General features: G+C 37.0%; 1 protein-coding gene and 1 long non-coding RNA gene across 2 annotated transcripts in view; one reads left to right on the top strand and one right to left on the bottom strand.

Annotated features, from left to right (window-relative positions):
- The window catches only part of LOC141660603 (serine carboxypeptidase-like 33), an 85,101-nt gene that overhangs the window by 10,202 nt on the left and 56,179 nt on the right, over positions 1-18,720 (top strand). Inside the window, 3 exon segments of the mRNA XM_074467592.1 lie at positions 5,384-5,636; positions 5,729-5,874; positions 6,001-6,096. Of these exon segments, the coding sequence (XP_074323693.1) occupies positions 5,384-5,636; positions 5,729-5,874; positions 6,001-6,096 (495 nt within the window).
- LOC141724721 (uncharacterized) lies at positions 6,700-9,679 on the bottom strand. Its single transcript, XR_012576871.1, has 4 exons — positions 9,475-9,679; positions 8,443-9,379; positions 7,178-7,261; positions 6,700-6,945 (listed from the first exon to the last, which is right to left on the bottom strand). It is a non-coding gene; the product is annotated as an uncharacterized LOC141724721 (long non-coding RNA).

Raw genomic sequence — 18,720 nt, 5'->3', positions numbered from 1 at the left:
AAACAATGTAGCTGAGTATGAGGCTTTGTTAGCAGGTCTTCTCCTAGCAATTGAGCTAGAGGTAAAGATTTTAGAAATATTTGGGGATTCACAGCTTGTAGAAAAATAGTTACAGGGAGAGTTCAAAGCGCACGACGCTCGAATGTCAACATATTTGAAACTGGCCATGTCTTTGTTGGAGAAAGTCCAGTCATGGACAATTAAAAATATTTGCAGGGAAGATAACCAGTGGGCCGACGCACTGTCTAAATTGGCATCATCCGTTGTGACAACATTTGAGGCAATTTATGTCGAGGAAAGAAAGGTTCCTTCCATTGACTTAAGCCCTCCATTCCCCGACATGCTGAAGATCAATGAGATATCTTCTATGGGAGATTGGCGCCAACCTTTTTTGGAATATATCTTGCAGAACAAGCTTCCACAAGATAAGAATGAAGCTAGATCCATATCATACAAGGCAAAAAATTATTATGTGCTAGAAAACAAGCTATACCATCAGGGACTTGTAGAGCCTCTACTTCAATGCTTAGGTCCAGAAGATGCTAACCTATCGATGGTGGAAGTCCACACCGGCATCTGTGGCGATCATTTAGGAGGCAAGAACCTATCCCTTAAGATAGTGAGGCAAGGTCTTTTTTGGCCTACAATGCGAAGTGACTGTGAAAATTTTGTGCGAAGGTGTAAGTCATGTCAACTTTACGGGACTGTTTCCCATCAACCCTCGGTAGAAATGATTCCAGTCATCAACCCATGCCCTTTCTTTCAGTGGGGTATAGATATCGTGGGCCCTTTCCCGAAGTCTAAGAATCAAGCCCAATACATTGGTGTGGCTGTTGACTACGCAATAAAATGGGTCGAAGCCCGACTTTTGGCTAAGATTCGCGAGAAGGAGATGGTAGAATTTTTGATGGAATACATTGTGTTTAGGTTTGGAGTGCCGAGAATCGTTGTGACTGACAACGGAACTCAATTCGTGGGAGATAAGTTTACAGAAACACTTTCGCAGCTCAAGATAAAACACATCAAGTCATCGGTAGCTTACCCCCAGGCTAATGGACATGTTGAAGTTTCTAATCGGATCATCTTACAGGGTCTAAAGAAAAGGGTTGACGAAATACCAAGACCATGGGTCGACGAATTACCGAATGTTCTCTGGTCTTATAGAACGACCCCTAGGAGTTCGACAGGTATATCCCCTTTTAAAATGGCCTTTGGTTTGGAAGCAGTATCGCCTGTCGAAATCTCCCTTAATTCCCCAAGGGTCGAATACTTTGACGCTGAAGCGTCGCGAGAAGGAATTCACCTCCACAATGTCCTTATAGAAGAAGTCAGAGACGAAGCGTCAAGAAGAGTTCTCCAACAACAAGCTCGCACAACAGCCTACTTTAACAAGAAAGTGAAGGTCAAAAAGTTCTTGGTTGGGGACTTAGTCCTTCGAGAGTCGGCAGCCTCCCAACCGGCTATAACAGGTAAATTCAAGGCTCCGTGGGAAGGACCATATCAGGTGACAGATGTCGTTGCACCGGGGACCTATCGTCTTTCGACCCTCGACGGAACTCTCCTCAAGAATGCTTGGAATGTCATTCACTTGAAGAAATTTTATCAGTAGTTAAATTTATTGGAATGTATGAATCAAAACTATCTTTAATTATAAAAAAATTAGTCTTAACGAAAAGGGGTTGATATGAGATCCCCGTTAAGACAATCACCTTAAATTATCAGTGCAATTTGTTACTTTCAGACGTCTTATAATTCGTAAACATATATTTTTGTTACATTAATTAACTTTATCCCATCAAATCAGGGCTCTCTAGAAAATACATGTATAAAGGCAAAAAATCAAGCAGTTCCCGAGAGGAATCTAGTCCCACGAGATTCGAAAAACCTTACTAACGTAACAGGATTCGATGCACCAGAAAGCAATAGTGTATTGAGACTTGAGAAAACACCAATCAATAATATCCGAAGAGTTATCCACTCGAAAAATATTTTCAGGAGATTAAGGTCCTTAAGATGTGCAAATCCGAAAATCAAAACGTTACATTAACTTCAAATCAAATAACAATATAAAGAAAGAGGGGAAAAGAAGGCTTAACAAGGGTATTAACCCTATGACACTTACACAAAAGGCGTGGATTAACGAAGATCAAAACAAAGTATAGTAAACACTACACCAACATAGAATAAAAAATCGCGAAATCAAGGGAGATGAATATGAAAGATAATGTGTTATGCAAAACTTAAATATTGAAATACCAAAAAAAAACAATATTCACTAAAATAAGAGCTTATAGTAAAGTAACGATAATCATCCCCAGAAGGGAAGTCTCGCACAGAAAATCCAACAAAATGTACTTGGTCAAATTAAAATATCATCCAAATATTACATCAGAGAACGAGGCATTCCTCGTCTTCAAGGGTTGAGATCTGCTTCCTTACGCTCTTGGGCGTAATCCCGAATGTAATCCTCGAAGCCATGGCCATTAACATCAAAGCCGGCTTTCTTCATCCTAGTAAGGCAACGCCCATACCCTTCACCAAGGGCACCAGCTATATCCTCAACACCCTTCTCCACCTCTAGCTTCAAGTTCAAGTTATCCGTCTCTAGAGTCTCACTCTTCTCACGAAGGGTCGTGACCTCGGTCTCCAAAGCCTCGCGTTTCTTAGTCTCCTCAGAAAGCGAGACTTCAACACTTTTCAATCGAGAGTCGACACCCTCCGACTCCTTTTTCAGGCTATCGTTGGCCAACTCTAATTCGCTTATCTGCGTATAACAAAACCAATAATTTAAACACAGGTGTGAAACTGGGAACACCGAATAAAGTGAATGGAAGCTTTAATGCACCTTGGACCGAAACTTGAATTTGCCTTTGATATCTCGGTAATTCGACCCCTGGCTTCAGCCAAATCATTCTCAAGCTTTTTCTTCTCATCTCTCAAGATGTCCCTTTCCTCTTCAATCCTCGAAGGTGAACTCTTACCTTCATCAGCCCTATATTCCTCAAGAAGATGCATTATATCGGATAAAAACTGTCAAAACACGAAAATGAAAGGTATTATGTCGGGTATAGTAGAGAAGAAAACTCATAAATACAGAACATAAAACGTAAATAAAATGAACATCTAGGAAAAGTCATGTATACCCTGCCAGCCCTCCCCAAGCATCGATCAATGAGTTCCGACCGGGACCGCTTAGAATAAGCGCTAGAGTCCTGAGGAAGATTAAAGACACGAAAAGCCCGAAGGGGAGCCGGAGCAGTCGACCCACTAACCCATCTCTCTGTAGGCCGAATCTCAACCCGAATGATCTCCTTGCTTGCCTCAGGGTCGACAGTAGGCTGCATAAATCCTCGATTTCCGATAAAAGTTATAGTCATGTTAACACCACTAACACCAATATCCTCACAAAGCTTCTTACCAGCAACCTCCGGGGCCTTAATAGCCGCATTCCTAGACCTTTTCCGGGAGGGATGCCTGGCTTCCTCACATGTAACACGCTTAGAGCCTCCAATAACTTTATTTCCAGCTTCATCTAAAAGCTCGATGAAAATAGTTTTTGACGAAGTATTCTCTTCAACCCTCGGAGCGTCGACAGCCCCAGCCTTCGATTTCTTCACCAACATCATCATCGCTTTCTCCATTTCCACCAGCACTCCGCTTTCTAAAAGCTTTTTCAGCGAACTCCCAGCAACTAAAAAAACCCAACAACACATAAAAAGTTACATCAATAAAATTGTATATGTAGATGTGAAACAAGTAAAAAAAAGAAGAAGAAAGAACAAAAAAGAAAGAGGATGACTTTGAAAGACAAATTATAAAGGTCTTACAGTTATGCTCTTCAAGGAACTTAAAATCCTTCAAATCATTATGTGTAAAAACGGGTCTTGATCCCTGAAACCCATCAAGATACTCAGCGTCATATTTATCGAGACCATTTAGATACTCGACTGTCGACTGTGTCACCTTCTGACAGGGCCTTACAAACTCTAACTCCTTACCCCCGATATAAACCCATTTGGGATGATACCCCGAATTAGAAGATTTAACACTAAAAATCTTGGGACGCTTACTCTGGGTATCGAAGTAAACCTGACCGTTATGATATCGAATACAATAAATTGAAAAAAATAGTTTTACTGAAGGAATCCTATCTTTCTCACTACACAAAGCGATAAAACCAGTAATCTGAGCTACAGAGTTAGGCGACAACTGAGCAACCCCACATTCAATAGCCTCGTACATCGCTAAGTGGAAGGGGTGCATCGGAAGTCGAAGACCATATTCAAATATAATTAAAGGGATACTGTGCATACCAAATTCGGGCATCACCCACATACGCTCGTCGGGGGTCGGAACACGCAACTTGTACCCATTCTTTAAATCAACCCAAGACTCTAATTTCGCCATATTTAACCGATAATTAGAAAAGTGACTTATATAGTCAAGACTACTACCCCGAGGAAACTCAAGGCGACCAATTTCCAAACTCTCATGAAGAACTCTCTATCTGAACTCTAAGGTACGAGGACTGAGTGGCGGAGATATCTTAGACGCTACCTCGACGCCAGAGAAAAGTTCGGCTTCGTTCATAAAGTCGAAAGATTTACACGAGTTTAAGTTAGGAATTTCTAGATTATCTAAATTTATAACAGATTCTTCATCTCCTTCGTCTAGAGGACGTTTCTCAAGATTTCGAAAAGGATTAGAAGAGGAAGAATCGGGATCAGCCATGGGTTCGAAAGAAAACAGTCAAGAACACACTCAGACAATCAAGATTTGGAGATGAAGAATGCAATTTAGAAATCTGAAACAGCTACGTTAAAAATCTAAGTAAAATAAAACAGTTAAGATCAGAGAAAACTTACAGAGGAGGTGGTAAAGCCCGAAGAGAGGATTGGTCCCTTTAAAATAAGCACTGTATCATCCGCTTGATAAAAGAGAAGGAAGATGAAGAGTTTTCTCATATTTAAATCATCACATTCCTTTCTCACCCACATGCATAATTATGCAGGAATAGTAATATATATATATAATATATATATATAATAAGCTAAAATTTTAACTTTATTCCTTTTTTATTTACTTCTTATTTTTTGCAGGTCATAAATAGGTGCCGCAACAGCAAATCTAAAGATATTGCAACAATATTCGCGGGGGACAAATGTTGGGCTTCATAATAGGGAAAGAAGTAAAGATATTAGATAGGACTAGAAGATAAGAGTTTCTAAATAAATAGCCCAATAAGGGCCCATTTATAAGGAAAAAGGCCCAATTAGGGATCCCTATAAATAGAGCATATTTGCCCTACTTGTAGAAGGTTGGAAAATAGTATCAATAAAAGAGTGTTGTTCCTCATTTAAATATGATTCAATATTAGGATCATCACCTATGATTATAAAGGAATTTTAGAGTATGCATGGAGCCATTCAGTAATACCAGATCAGCTTTACGATACGGCAAAAAATGTATGCGATTTCAAGCATAATAACTGGTCCAAGGAGTGTTACGCTGCAATGGAAATAATTTTTGACAAATACAAGGAGATTGACATCTATAACATCTATGCTTCAGTATGTCTTGTAAATACCACTTCTTCCGCGGCAGGAAGTCTTGATAGCCATTTGTCGTCTTTTAAGGTGATTGAAACTACAAGGCATGTTTACAGGAACAACATATTGTTGTTGTTAGTAACCACTGTTCCATGTAAAATTGTAGTGTTTATTTGTAGGCACAATCTCATGATTACAAGAGTATGATACGGTTCCCCGGAGGTTATGATCCATGCTGCACTCCACATGTGCAAGAGTACTTCAATAGGACAGATGTTAAAAAAGCTTTTCATGCCAATACCAATATAGATTTTAAGATTTGCAGGTGAGACATCTATATCTTGTGGATGAATTGTTGTTTTAATAAATAGATGCTGCTGTTCATTTGTTCTCTATTCTTTGCTATCAAGTATATCTTGAAGTAATCTAACATGTTTTCTTAATTGTTCAGTGATCATGTGTTTAATTCATACAACTATACTATCTCTTCTATCTTACCTATCTACACAAAACTGGCCAAGAGTGGGTTAAAAATGTCGATTTACAGGTATCTACATTATTTTTCTGCTAGTATTATCAATTAAGTTAGTTCACCAATGTAGAATAACAACTAGAAATATCATTTTAAGTTGCCAAGCGAATGAAACTTAAGCTAAAGCCTACATACACTACAAGAAATTTGGCCATTTACGACGGTTTTTTTGAACTGAAATCGTCATAATTGAGCCATTTACGATGGAAAAAAATCATCATTTTTGGTCGAGTAGTGAGTTCGTTTTTTCGTCACAAGATAAAATTGCGTCGCAAGTTAGGAAATTGGGGCCCACATACTCAATAAAATAATAAATCTACTTACGACGGAATTTATCGTCGTAAGATACCATAATATGACGAATAATAACGTCGTAAGTTATGTACTTACGACGGAAAAAACGTCGCATATTACTTTACGAGACCCACTTATAATGAGATAAAACATAATTTTATGACGAAAAAATGTCGTAAATTAGTAACTTATGACAGAATATGTGATGAACAACCGTCGTAAGTTTGTAGTTCCAGAATAGCCAAATTCTGATTTTTCAGTTTCCAGCCATTTTCGGCTTTCACTTTAAATTCCATTAAAATACAAACAAAAAGCAATCAAAACTATTGGAAGAACTCGTATTATTTTATTTCACTATAATTGGAATAATGTTCAAATATCATAAAGTACAAAAAAATACATAAAAGCATTAAAAGTACAACTAAGAAAGTCATATTGAATCGTTCAATACATGAAAAAAGTAGAAGCCACTAAATCCAACAAAATATAATGTCCTTGAGCTCTACATTGCACACAATTCTTTTCTTCTCAAAATAAAATACACAAACCCATCTTTCCTTGAAATGCTACCTACAAAAAATGAATGAAAATCAATTATATTACTTTTGCCCCTGCGTAAAAGGCACCATCAAACTTAAAAAAGACTAACAAGTAAAAATATTTGATCCCATTCACTAGTTCGACAATCATAGTGGAAAAGCAAAATTTGAAAATCCTCGGAGAACTACAGAAGGAACATGACACAATGAATCAATACCAATGTAATTTTTATATAATGCAACGAATTAGTAGGATATATTACCTTTTTGACTGTTGCGTCAATGATTTTTCTCTGATCAAATCCTATTGTAAATGTTACTAGGTACTTTGGCTTCTTTTTTATATCCTAAAACAAAATTTTCTGTCATATAATTGCAAAATCAATGAAACGTTCGTCCAGATAACAATTAAGACAGTAGTCATACAATTCTGTAAACAACAAAAAATGAAAGACAGGCAAAAGGCATGGACAATAATAAGCAAATCCAGCACTGTTGGATATCAGTGTTTGGTCTCCTTATTAACTTCACATTCAAGCATATAACCACAAAGAAGTAAATCAAAATAATGTGCAATAGTTCAAAATAATATGGATATGCTACATTCCTTGAAAATAACTACAGAGACACACCTCACTTGGATCACCCCATAATCTTCTACGTGCGCGCATTATAAGAACTCGTAAAAGGCACCATCAAACATAAAAAAAAGACTAACAAGTGCAAACACAGTGATATGAACACTATTGAAAGATAAAAATGAATTCAGCATAGTTCTAATTATTTAGTCGTTAAAGTGTTAGTGGCTCATAGTTTATAATTGTCAAGTCCTTTCCTTAATTAACCATGTTAAGTCACTGGTTCTTCCTTAAAATCTCTAGGCGTTAGGACAATAACTTACAGATGATTTATTGTATTCGAAAACATTTAATTAGTTAGTTTTATCCATCTCATTTTTTTGTTACTGTCTAGCTAAAAAGACTAATAGAGTGTACTACCACTATAAAAAAATAGCACATTTATGATCATCAATTTTAGTTAGAGAAAAGCTCCTGGAAAAGATATGTGTGAAGTACAAGATATTTTCTGGTAAAATAGATTCTTTGATTCAGCTATTACTGATCAGACACATTTAACAATGTCTTGATTATTTGGAAACAGAAGTTGTCTGGTGCAAAGAACTGGACAACCACATCTACTTGCTTATATTGTTCAGGTCGGTAATTTATACAGAACAGTCTGCATATTAAAAAATTTAACATTTTTTCCTATAATAATCAATTTTGTTTGACCAAGCATGTTTAGTGATGACTGCATGACATGTGCCCTGCTGTGTCAAACTAATTATATTTTGTGTTTCAGTTCTCCGTGCCATACATAACACAACTGAAGAAGGACACATACAACATCTACATCTTTGAAATTTTCCGAACAGAAATCCCTACGGTTAACGATGTTAAGCAGGCATTTCAAAAAACTCAAATGAAAATCCAATCTAAGTTAAAAATATATCAGCTGCCATTCATACCTGTCTGAGCAGAGAATTGCGCGTAAAGTATCACACAATGCATCTGTCACACCGTCTTTCTGCTTGCTCGCCTTTTAGTAGCTTGACCAACATACATTATAGCGTTCTATGCTTAGGGTTTTTCCAGTCCGGGTTTTACTAACTCCGGTCCGCTATGCTCAATGGTATCATGCCAGCGGCTTATATACTACCTGCTTTCTAAATCAGCACTATTCTGCAATATGCAGAAACTAGGGAGGAAAGAAGATGCAGACCTACCTCATCTTAGTGTAAGGGTTGATCACGATATACCGAATTAACGATATTATACAATAATCAATCATTATCTTTCTGATGGTAATGGTATAACCGGATATCTTCTCTACTTCAGTACAATCAAAGTTAGAACTTTCAAAATTAAGCTTTGTATTTGGCATAACATACTGAATAAAGTATAAACGTAGTGTAAAAACCAGAGTAATATGTTCAAGTATATACATGAATTTTGATGCTGATAATTACAAACTGATATACAGATAACTCAATTATATCTAAAACTTAAATCTACAACTTTTTAAACTTATTCTGGACTATATGCCTGTAGTCTGGACTAGTTTGCAAAATATATAAACAAAAATCTCATTAACACTAACACACTTTCCACTTATATTAAGCCATATAAATCAGACAAAAACACTTCAATACATTATTTCACAAAGTTAAAAATCCAGAAATCACAAAAACAAAAAATATCTTTTGTGTGTGTACTTGTGTGTGTAAAATACCGTTGTCAGGGATCTCAAAATCTTGAGATCTCAAGTCAAAACTAGAATCCATTTCTTCATCTTCTTGAGGCCTTCCTTGTTTTCTCAACTTCTCAACTCCCATCAACATACTCCTCAACTTCCCAGGAGACAATCCCCCTCCTCCACTTCCCTGAAAATCAACTGAAGAGGACCTGAAACGAAAGAGAGAGAACATAATAAGTCGAGTTTAAGTAGAAAACTTCGATTTGAACCCTAATTGAAATCTAGAACCCCAATTTGAAGAAACCTTAATTAAAGCTTTCAAATTTGACACACAACCGTGTCCGGAGAAGCTGAAATCAATTAATTTGAAGACTCCCTAACTAGATCTAATACTTAAAGTAACGAGAGGGAGAGAATAAGAGTTAGGAGAGAGAGAAAGAGAGAGAGGGGGTTGGAAGAGCGAGAGAGACAAAGAGGGGTTTATAAAAACAGGGTTAAGTCAAAAAATGAACAGGCGGCTGGTTTATATTAAACAAAATATTTTAAATAATATTTAAATAGCTAACTCATTTATCTACATGATTTTATTTATTTAAAAATGTATTTATTACTTTTATATTATTTATTTATTTAGGACTCAAAATAATACTAAAATTTTTCTTTTACATGAAAAATTCAACATATTATTAAATGAGTAAAACGAAATATTACTTAAAAAAATAAAATATTGACATTTATATGATTAGATCCTCAAAAAATAAAAGATGTATATGTTTTAGTGATTTGACTAAAACTACTTACTACTGTCAAATTCTCTATCAATATTTTTGTTTTTTAAAAATATTTATAAATGATCCAATGGTACGGATGTCAAGAACGGTGTATATTGGTGATATGACAAATTTTTCAGAAAAAAAATAATTTATTTGATTTGCTATTTTAATAGTCAACCAATGATTTAACTAGTACCACTTATCCGTGTTTAGTCCCATGTTGATGTTTCGATTTTTTTAAAAATATTTATGAATGATGAGTTGGATTTTTCAGAATTTAGATTATCAGAACTTGGCTTATCAGAACTTGACGAATCAGAACTTGAAGAGCCAGATGTATGTTCTGATGCTTCTTAAGATGTGGTAAGATCTTGAGTATGCTCCCCCTGTATAGGTGTATCTTCCTTTGGCGTAGTCACCACAGTTTCAATAACATCAGAGTTTAATCCATCAGAGTTTACAGTATCAGGACTTAGACTGTCAGGATTTTCAGTATCAGAATTTGAGTCTTCATTTTCAAATCTCAGCTGATCATGATCAATAAAATCTTCAAGACCAGTAATCTTCTTGTCATCAAAAGAGACATTGATAGATTCCATGACCACTCTTGTTCTCAAATTATAGACTCTGAAGGCTTTTGTGGAAATTGGATATCCAACAAAGATTTCTTCATCAGCTTTTAGATCAAATTTGGATAGCTGTTCAGGATGAGTCTTGAGAACAAACCACTTGCATCCAAATACATGAAAGTACTTCAGATTTGGCTTCTTTTTCTTCACCATCTCATATGGTGTTTTTCCTTGCTTGTTAATGAGTGTTGCATTTTGAGTAAAACAAGCAGTTTGCACAGCTTCAGCCCAGAAATAGGTTGGAAGCTTTACTTCTTCAAGAATTGTACGTGCAGCTTCAATGAGAGTTCTATTCTTCCTTTCAACAACTCCATTTTGCTGTGGAGTTCCAGGAGCAGAAAATTCCTGCTTAATTCCATGGTTTTTGCAGAACTCTTCCATTATCAAATTCTTGAACTCAGTGCCATTATCACTCCTTATGGTTTTCACAGAATCTTTGACCAATTTATCCAGATGTTTGACATGATCAATCAAGATAGATGCAGTTTCACTTTTTGTGTGCAAGAAATACACCCATGTGTACCTGGTGAACTCATCCACTATGACCAACGCATATTTCTTCTTTGCAATAGACATGACATTCACTGGACCAAATAGATCAACATGTAGTAGATGATAAGGCTCAAGAATTGATGATTCGGTCTTGCTCTTGAATGAAGATTTTCTTTGTCTGGCCTTCTGACAAGAATCACAAAGGCCATCAGGAGCAAATACTGACTTTGGCAGTCCTCTCACAAGATCTTTCTTGACTAGTTCATTTATATTGTTGAAATTTAAATGAGAGAGTTTCTTGTGCCATTTCCAGCTTTCTTCAATTGATGCTCTACTCATCAGACAGATTGCAGAACCATCAGTACTTGTTGAAAGCTTAGCTTCATAAATGTTACCACGCCTGTATCCTTTCAGAACAACTTTGCCTTTGGATTTACTCACAACTTCACAGTGTTCTTCAAAGAAATCAACATGATAACCTCTGTCACAGATTTGACTTATACTCAGCAGATTGTGTTTAAGTCCTGAGACCAGAGCTACTTTTTTAATGATGACATTCCCAAGATTGATATTGCCATATCCCAATGTTTTTCCAATGTTGCCATCTCCATAAGAAACACTTGGGCCAGCTTTCTCCACAAAGTCTGATAGCAGGGCTTTATTTCCAGTCATATGTCCTGAACATCCACTGTCCAGAACTAGAATATTTTTCCTGTTGCCCTTTATTTCAGCAGCTTCAGAACTGCTCTCAGCACTTTCTTTATCAGCATTTGCCATCAAAGCATAGTTCTCCTCACTTTCAGAGTCTGAGGTGTCTGTCCAGCTTTTCTTCTTTGTGACAAGAGCCTTGCCTTTGTCACCCTTCACTTTCTTGCAATCAGGAGATATGTGGCCTTTTTCACCACAGTTATAGCATTTGACATTGGTATAATCTCCTCTATCAGACTTTCCTCCTCTGCCCTCAGATCTTCTGAAATTCTTCTTTTCAGAACTTGTGCCTTTCCTGGAAAACTTCTTTCCCTTCCTGAACTTCCTGTATGTAATCTATGTGATCCCTTTCACCATAAGAGCACACAGCTTCATCATCTCCTCATCAGCATCAGTCTCAGGCAAGCTTTCAGAATCTGAGTCATCATCATTTTCAGAACTTGATGACTCAGTATCAGACTTTGTGAAAAGAGCATTACCCTTGTCTTTCCTTAAGGTAGCTACCTTGGGGGATTTTCCTTCAGCCTTAAGACCAACTGTCCTTGACTTTCCTCCTTTCCACTTGCTTCTTTGTTCCATCTCAAGTTCATGAGTCTTGAGCCTTCCATAAATTTCATCAAGAGTTGTTTCATCAAGATTGTAGTTGTCTCTTATTGTTGTTGCCTTCAAATCCCAGCATTCAGGAAGAGCTAACAGGAATTTAAGGTTTGAATCTTCAAGATCATACTCATTATCAACCAATGACAAACCATTCAAGAGTTTGACAAATCTATCATATAAATCAGTCAATGACTCATTTGCCTTTGAGTCAAAGTGGTCATACTCTTGAGTGAGTATTGTCTTCCTGTTCTTCTTAATTGTATCAGTCCCCTGACACCTTATTTCCAGAGCATCCCATATCTCCTTAGAAGTCTTGCAGTTAATTACCCTGTTTGACATTACATTATCAATGGCACTATGCAGTAAGTGTCGTACCTTAGCATCCTTAGCAATTGATGCGATATCTTCAGCAGTATAATCACTCTTCTCCTTTGGTACGGTCTTTGCTGTTTCACCTGCAACTGCAACATCGAGCTTGGTTGGTTTGTGAGGCCCTTCCTTGATTCTATCAAGATATTCTGGATCTGTTGCTTCTAGGAACATTGCCATCCTCACCTTTCATATGGGATATTCAGATGGTCTCAGTATGGGAACTCTGATGGTCTCATACCGACTTTGAATTTGTGTCTTTGGTGGTTCTTCAGTTTTGGTAGGCTTAGTTGGAGTTTCTGTATCAGACATGTTTGTGTTTGGATCTTTAACTGTATGTGCGTTAACAGATCGGCTCTGATACCACTTCATCAGGGAACATGTAGATGAAGGTACAGTGGAATTGAACTTTGTTCCAACAGATCAACAACTAGCAGAGATCTTCACAAAACCATTGTGTGAAGCTACTTTTACAAGATTGGTAAATGAACTTGGAATGGTTTCAGGTTCTTTCTCTAAATCTGCTTAGTTTTGTTCTGCTGCATCAGACTTTATGATCAGTATTTATAGAATTTCATCTCTTTGTGTATTCTGTGCTTAATTGAAAAAATGTGTTTAAGTACTGACTGTTGTCTGATCCATGTTTCTAAACTCTGATAGTGATATGTCTGTTTAGGTAACTATTCAATCCTATGAGGATAACTGTGCTAGATGCTGACCTAGTAGTCTTCAATAAATAAGGGATCCCATGTAAGAAGTAATTATTACTGTGGAAATCTATTGACACAAGCAAATTCTGATAATTGAGCTTAGTTGAGTTTACTTGGTCTATCTTATTACTAAGTCACAAACTAGAATATTGGTTCTCATCTGTTAAGTTCTGATGCTAGTAAATCTGTTGAATGTACTAAGTGCTGGTAAATCTCTCTTATCAAAAGAAAAAGAAAATAATCATGGATTAAAATCAGGCACTCCTTTGAGATCTAGAGTAAAAATGTGGAAGGGACGACCCAAGTGCATTGCTGGTATTAAGTAAATATGCATTAGAAAAGCTAAATATTTTCTTGGTGACTTTTCACACTCTATGATTACTGGAGAAATACTCTGATAATAGCATAAATTCTGATAAGCAGTCATGACTCACTTACACTGAGAAGCCACTGTAAAATGGAATTTAAAAAGATGCACAAAATTAGCACAAAATAGTTGAGGTGGACTCAAGCATGAACTCATTCAACAGTAGGTTTCAGAATAATGACAGCTCTTTAGCAAAGTTTTAGTTATGCCTTATTTCTAAGATGTACTGAAGTGAATCAGACTTTACTCTTTGTCTGATATTTAGCTTAATGCACACACTACCCACTCCATATGAATGATGAAAATCACTGTGGTGATCTATGTTGTTTTAGATGAACAGTCATTGTGTCACATTGCACAAATTCTGAGGACAAGTTCTGATTGCCTGTTCTGATGATTAAGTTCTGAAGAATATAAATCAGAATTTGTGTGAGGACTTACTAAGATAGGCATTCCTTTTTCGAGTTAAGAAATTATGTTCTGATGGCTGTTAAGTTCTGATATAAGTCTAAGTTCTGATATTACAGTCTGATTCTTTACTTGTCTTATTTGTGGATAAAATTTGACAACAGTCTCAGTTTAAACCAGAATATATTGAAGTGGAAGATTAATAGTCACTATAGTTAGGGATAGTGGTACTCGTACATGAACAGTCAACTTTTACTTGCTTCTTGTGCGCATTAAACCATGTTTTCTCTTTCCAATGAATGTTTTTCTTTTTCCAAGTCTGGGGAGACGAGGTAGAATTAATTTTACCTGTAAGCATTCAATATCTTTGCGTCTTCTAGCATTCTCTTGCCTATATAAGCAACCACTTCACATCAGCCTTCCCATCAAATCTTTTATCACAAACTCACCTTCATAATCTTTATCTCAAAAACACCATGGTCAATTACAACATGTTTTTGAACTACGAAACATTCAACATGGAGTTGAGCTATGCCGATTGGCAGTAGGAATAGCACGTAACTGCCATTCCTGATGAGATATGGGACTTAGTTCCCCAGGAGGTACTCACCCACCTCCTATTCTTCTACATGGACTACCATCGCCATCTGGAGCGATTGGAGGAGGAAAGACTGGAAGCTCTCCGCCAGCAAGAGCGAATCATACGACTCGCTATTCTGTTTGTCGAGAGTAGGAAGAAGAAATGATTTATTTTCTTCTTCCTGTTTTTCTTCATCATCAGCCTTGCCCTGCTTCTTGAGCTAGGACAAAGGCTGTTGACGTTAGGTTTAGCAGCTTAGGGAAATCTTGTACAAGTTCTGATGTAATTTAAATTTCATAAATGTATTTTCTTGATATATTAATGAAATTTGTTTTTGTTTCAAGATCTTGTCTCTGAGATATTTTGTAATGCATTGATAAATCCTGATACATATTCATATTCTGATGACCATATAAATTCTATTTTAACTTAAGTTCTGATTTTATTTTATCAGTACTTGCTCGTCTGATATATTATGGTCATTTTCACTCGAATTTTTTTTCAGAATACTGATGTTGCAGTGAAAATAATTAAATAAGTGGGAACAGTTTCAATTTTTGAATTAAAACTGATTCACCTTGATTAATGGAATAACTGGGTAAGTGGAACGGTTTTTTTCCTTGAAAAACTTCAAGTGGGTAAGTAATGATTACTGTTTTCTCGTGCCCATTAACTATTCATTTTTACTGCATGTCTGACAGGTGTCCAACGGTTACATTTTTTTTCAAAAGTATAAGTAAGACAGAGAGAGGATTTTTTAATCTTTTATTTCCTTTCACACTTTTTCTCTCTATTTGCTTTTACTCTCTTTCTTCTTCTAACATTGGTTTTTCATATAGACATTCTATCAAACACCTAACAGGCACTTATACATCTCGATTAATTTCATGGCACCTAAGGATTTAATCATTGATGGAGCTAAATTTGTTCCAAACAACTATGCTGCAATTTTTGATAATGCTGAAGCTCCGTCTGAATTGCATTTTGTGCAAGATCTTCTTGCACACAGTGAAATCGGGTATGCATTGACCAAACCTTCAGTATTCTCAAGCCAACAAGTTCTGACACTTTGGAGGACTGGAAACTTTGATAATGGTGGTCCAAATGGTACTCCTAGTATTGTTTTCGAAGTGGGTGATTCTCCATATGCAGTCACTCCTGGTACAATACGCAAGGCTCTACATCTCCCAGAAGGATGTACTTTTTCAATTCCAGAGGAATCAGCTCTTCAGGGGTTAATGGCCAGTTTGGGGTATGAACAGAGTTTGGCAAAGCTTGGGCAGTTGAAACGGGCTCATATCAGAAGGGAATGGAGTTTCTTCTTCGACTGCATCACTAAAGCTTTTGGGAACAAGTGTTTGAATTTTGATGCCATCCCCATAATGAGTAAGCACATCGGGTATGCCATTATAAACCAAACTCATTTTGATTTTGCAAATGCTATAATAGGTTTTATTGGGGATAGGATGACAGAGGATAGGAATGTTGTCTACTTTGCTAGATTCTGTCAACTTATATATACTTTTTGTACCGATGAACCTCGACTAACCAGTACCTTAACTCCACCTTTCAAAGTTGCAAAACGTTACTTTAATGACCTGGTAAATGCTGACACTAAGAAACCAGTGGTTAGACCTTTACAGATTCCTCAGTCTGTAAAACAGATCTTAGTAAATGCTGATCCTGATTCCTATAGATCTGTTTATCATGATGTTCAACCAAACACCACCTCCCAAACACCACAACAACCATCGGAACATACCACTCATACTACTCAACCAACCCTCAGGCAATATATCAAATCCTATCTCTCCACTTCACAGATAGTTCAACCCTCATCCTCAGCACCTACTGTGAAGCCTTCATCTTCCTAGCCTAAGAGGATAAAGACTGTTCCTCAAACACCTCAAAAGAGAAGGAGGATTGCTTTGAGAGATGAGTCTGACAGTGAGGAACATGTATCTACATCAGAACCTGTTGTCAAAGAAGCTGAGAAAGTGACTTCTCAGAAGGATTCTGGAATTGGGGGATCTAGGCTTCTTAAGAGGCTTAGAAGAATGACTGTTCCTGACACTCCCAAGGAATCCATATCTACAAAGAGATACAAGAAACAGAGGGCAAAAAGGCCAGTTTCAGATGATGAAGAAGCAGCAGCTAAGGAAGGAGATCAGGAATCTCTGATCTCACAAGAAAAGGAATTTGCTAAAGTCACTTCTTCTTCATCCACTCCATCTCAGGAAGCTGTTCCTGACAAGGCCAACACACCATCTGTGTCTCCTGTTCAAACGTCTGTATCTCCTGTTGTTTCAGGCACAAGTACTGAAATTGATGTTCAGAACCTGGTTGTGCCTGAAGTAATTCTCTTAGAAGCTCCAACAACAACTAATCCATCAACAACACCTGTTACTGATGCTGCTCAAAATCCAGACTTCTCTTCTACACCTTCTCTGCATCTAGATACTGATGATCAGAATATAGGTGAGCGTCAAGATATGGCTGTTGATCAGAACTTAGAACCAGATCAGCAATTAGAGGATGCTGAAGCCTCCATTGCTACTCACCTTGTTGTTTTATCAGAAGATGCTGCTTCTGTAAGTTCTGATGATGCAAATGCTGGAGATACTGGTGATACTGCTCCAAATACAGATGCTGATGTGCAGGTCCTTCAGGACATGCTCCTCATCAAACTATTCTTAAATCTGAACTTGTTAAGAAGTTTGTTACCAGAGAAGTACCAGTGCCTTGGAGTGAAACTCCTGCAGGACAGAAGTGGACTAAGGAATGGAACTTAGTTTCCTGTGTTCCAAATGCAAAGCATGTTGCTGAGCACTTGACAAAAGCTGATGAAATGTTAAATTCTGCTGATTTCAAAACCCAGCTTAGAGTCACTGCATTGAGTACTAAACATCTACAAGGTCTCCATTCAACTAGTCATGCAGAGCTACACAAGATTCAGGAAGAATTCATCAAACAGGACCAAATTCAGAAAATTGACAAGAAAAAGTTCTTCCAACCTACCTTTGACAGGATTGCTTATATTGAGAAGACTCAAGAGAAACAGCAAGCTCAGATTGATGATATTCTGAAAAATCAAGCTTCTCAGCAATCTCAACTTACTGAAATCCAAGCCTCAGTGGAATTGCTTGTCTCTCTTCTACTACCTGCTGATGCCAAAAAGGGGGAGAAAGTAATTAAGTCCAAATGCAAGACTGGCAAGACACTGAAAGGGAAAGATGATGAAAAGGATGATCAAGGAAACTCTGGAATGGGTAGAGGTCATAGTCAAGGTAGAGGTTTCTCATCAAGAAAAGCTGAAATCACAAGTCACAGGATAAGTTCTGATACTGGGAAAAGAATTAATTCTGCTACTGGTAAAAGTATAAGTTTCGATGAACTTTTAGATCTTGATGAAGAAATGTCAAGACAGTTATTTCTTCAGGAAAATCCAGGAATGGACTTGGAGAGTTTAATGGAAGAAGAAGCCAGACTTAAATCAGAAAAAGTCATATCTAAATCTGAAGCTTCTGGTAAAAAGACACTTCCAAAAATCAAAGGTATTGTGATAAAAGAAAGGACAAATACTGAAGCAACATTGGCTAAATCACAACCACAGATAGATCCAAGATCCAAGGGTAAAGAAAAGGTTGGTGAACCTATCAAGGTTTATGTGCCTCCTGAGAATGAAGAAATCACTGATGAAAAGGATGATCTTGCTCTGACTTCAAGAAAAGTTCTTAAAACAACCTCTGACATGGCTCAAGTTGTTCAGAGTCAAGAGACAGTAAGTTCTGATATTCCAAAGAAGCAAGTAACCTCTGACATAGCTCAAGTTAACTTGATATCAGAAGTTAGACCAAAGACACTCCTACCAGGATTCACTAAAGCAAAACAGACTCAACCTTTGAAGACTGCTG

The sequence above is a fragment of the Apium graveolens genome, chromosome 5 (genome assembly GCF_009905375.1).
Source record: "Apium graveolens cultivar Ventura chromosome 5, ASM990537v1, whole genome shotgun sequence".
Taxonomy (NCBI): Eukaryota; Viridiplantae; Streptophyta; class Magnoliopsida; order Apiales; family Apiaceae; genus Apium; species Apium graveolens.
Note: the sequence above shows the minus strand (reverse complement) of the source record. Positions and strands in the feature narration are given on the sequence as shown.